The following is a 2,179-nucleotide window of genomic DNA, read 5'->3' as shown; positions in this document are numbered from 1 at the left end:
TGCTACATCATCTACTACAGCGACCACATCGGTCCACAACCAGCGATCTAAACACTGATTCATATAACGTTGGAACAACGCGCCTGCTGTAGCTAGTCCAAACGGCAACCTTACGTAGCTGTAGGACCCTAACTGAGTGGTGAAGGTCATCGCCTCCTGCGCTTCCGCATTTAACATCAAATTGTGATAGCCCCACCTAATGTCCAGGGTAGACCTGATAGGTTTCGTGGCTAACCACGCCAGTGCATCGTCGTTCCTCGGGGATTGGTACGAGTCATGCTTGATAGTTTCATTTAGCTTCCTGAGATCAACACACATTCTCCAGCCCTTATTTTGCGGTTTGGGCACAATGACCACTGGGAACCCCCAAGGGGACTCTGACGGTCTGATGATTCCATCTCGTATCCATTCCTGAATTGTGTCTTTCAAGAAGGCTAGTTTAGGGGCATTGAGTCTGTATGGCTGTAGTTTAATAGGCTGCTGTCGGGGGTCTAAGAACTGAATCCCAACCGGGTCTGAGTCTACCGGTCTAAGGGTTTTATCAAACATACCCCAACAGTACGCTATCATCTCTTTGAAGTGCTGCTTCATGGAGTCCCCGAGCACTGGGTTATCTGTCACACCAATCCTTTTCATGGTGTCAATTAATTCTTGATCCGTAGCAGGTTTTACTCGCCACTGATCGTCGACGCCTAAGTCTTTGGGTTGGTCAGGCAACGGTAGCCCTCGCTCATCCCTGTCGGCGTTTTTCCACGGTGGCCAAACTTCGGCCTCCGCGGTTGTTTCGGTTGAGTTCGCAGCTGCTCCCTCAGCCTCAGTATCTTTCTGTGGATGCTGGTCAGCACTCCACAAGGTTCCGTCAGTGACGGAGTCCATCAACTGAACTGCTGTGTTTTGACTGAACCTGTTCCTGAAATTTCCGTTTAACACGCAAAACTTCGTCTGCATGGGTAAATTCACTTCGCCTGCATAGGTAGAGGTCACGCACAGCTTCATCATCAAGGCGATGGCTGCGGCACATATCATGCAAAGCTTCGTTTGCTACGGTAAAATTTGCACTGCCTGGCAGCCTCAGTGGCTGATTCCTTATACCTGCATCTGGATCATCCTTTGGTGGCTCTTCAGGTGGACTGCCAGTACCATTGGCTCCTCCTTTGGGCTTCTCTCTATCTCTCCAGCCTTTAGGCAGAACGGCGTCCTTGCCTGCGTCAATAACAGCCTTACGCACTGTCATCACGTTCTTTGGCAGGTTACCATGCTGTTTCATCCAAGAGCATGGAATTCGCAGATCAACTTTAACATCTTTCTTTTGTTTTAATCCTGTTTTCATGTGGAAGCTTCCACAATTCCAACAGACGAGACTTGCTCTAACAATCTCGTTATCATCTATGACCAAATCAAACTTCGCTAAAAGTTCAGCCGCTTTGACCCTAGCTTTGTTTGCATATTCTTGACCTGATTCACTTTGCCAGAATTCAGGATCCTTAGGTCCATTTGAGTCTGATTGATTCGTATTCGACGCTGCCCCTGCTCCAGGACGTGGTGCTCTGGGCACTGGTGGGGCCTTACTTTCCCGTGGAGACACTTTATAATTCTTCACACCGGGTTTCCATTCGCATGATGCGCTTCCTACATTGATGCTGGTTTTCTCAAGAAAGTACTTGGCATACAATCTTCTCTGGTGGTCCAATTCTTAATATTGCATCAATTTGGGTCACATAGCGAAGCCCATACAGTTTTATTTGGTCTTGCCTCTGCGACGTCGAGTCGCTCTGGCGGCTGGGTGGAGCCCATGTTGAAGGCAACACCCAGCTCCTAATCCAACTATATCATTCAATATCTAGTATCATTCCTTAATATGCGCAGGTGATATAGCCGCCAGGATATATCAGCCAGGATATTCAGGATACAGAGGAGAGAGACAGAAGATATATCTCGCACTCGAGTACGAGTTATCGTCTGTCGCTGACATCCTTTTCTATTATTGTGCGCCTGAGCGCACCCCAGGAAAATCTTCACCCATCCAGGTCCTAGACTAGGCTAGTCCCGAGCTGGGTGGAGCCCATGTTGAAGGCAACACCCAGCTCCTAATCCAACTATATCATTCTATATCTTGTATCATTCCTTAATATCACCTGCACTCAGGATTAGTCGTTTAGCGCCGGGCGGGCGATTCCGG

The 2,179-nt window shown here is 48.5% G+C and overlaps 1 protein-coding gene across 1 annotated transcript in view; it reads right to left on the bottom strand.

Annotated features, from left to right (window-relative positions):
- Window positions 1-382: 382 nt before the first annotated feature.
- Window positions 383-2,179, bottom strand: part of AURANDRAFT_67350 (hypothetical protein) — a gene marked incomplete at both ends in the record, with an annotated part of 7,917 nt that continues 6,120 nt past the window's right edge. The window contains 5 exons of the mRNA XM_009042765.1: window positions 383-904; window positions 961-965; window positions 1,093-1,203; window positions 1,229-1,678; window positions 1,735-1,815. Coding sequence (XP_009041013.1) covers window positions 383-904; window positions 961-965; window positions 1,093-1,203; window positions 1,229-1,678; window positions 1,735-1,815 — 1,169 coding nt within the window. The remainder of the gene's footprint in view (window positions 905-960; window positions 966-1,092; window positions 1,204-1,228; window positions 1,679-1,734; window positions 1,816-2,179) is intronic.

The sequence above is a fragment of the Aureococcus anophagefferens genome (assembly GCF_000186865.1).
Source record: "Aureococcus anophagefferens unplaced genomic scaffold AURANscaffold_37, whole genome shotgun sequence".
NCBI classification, from domain to species: Eukaryota; class Pelagophyceae; order Pelagomonadales; family Pelagomonadaceae; genus Aureococcus; species Aureococcus anophagefferens.
Note: the sequence above shows the minus strand (reverse complement) of the source record. Positions and strands in the feature narration are given on the sequence as shown.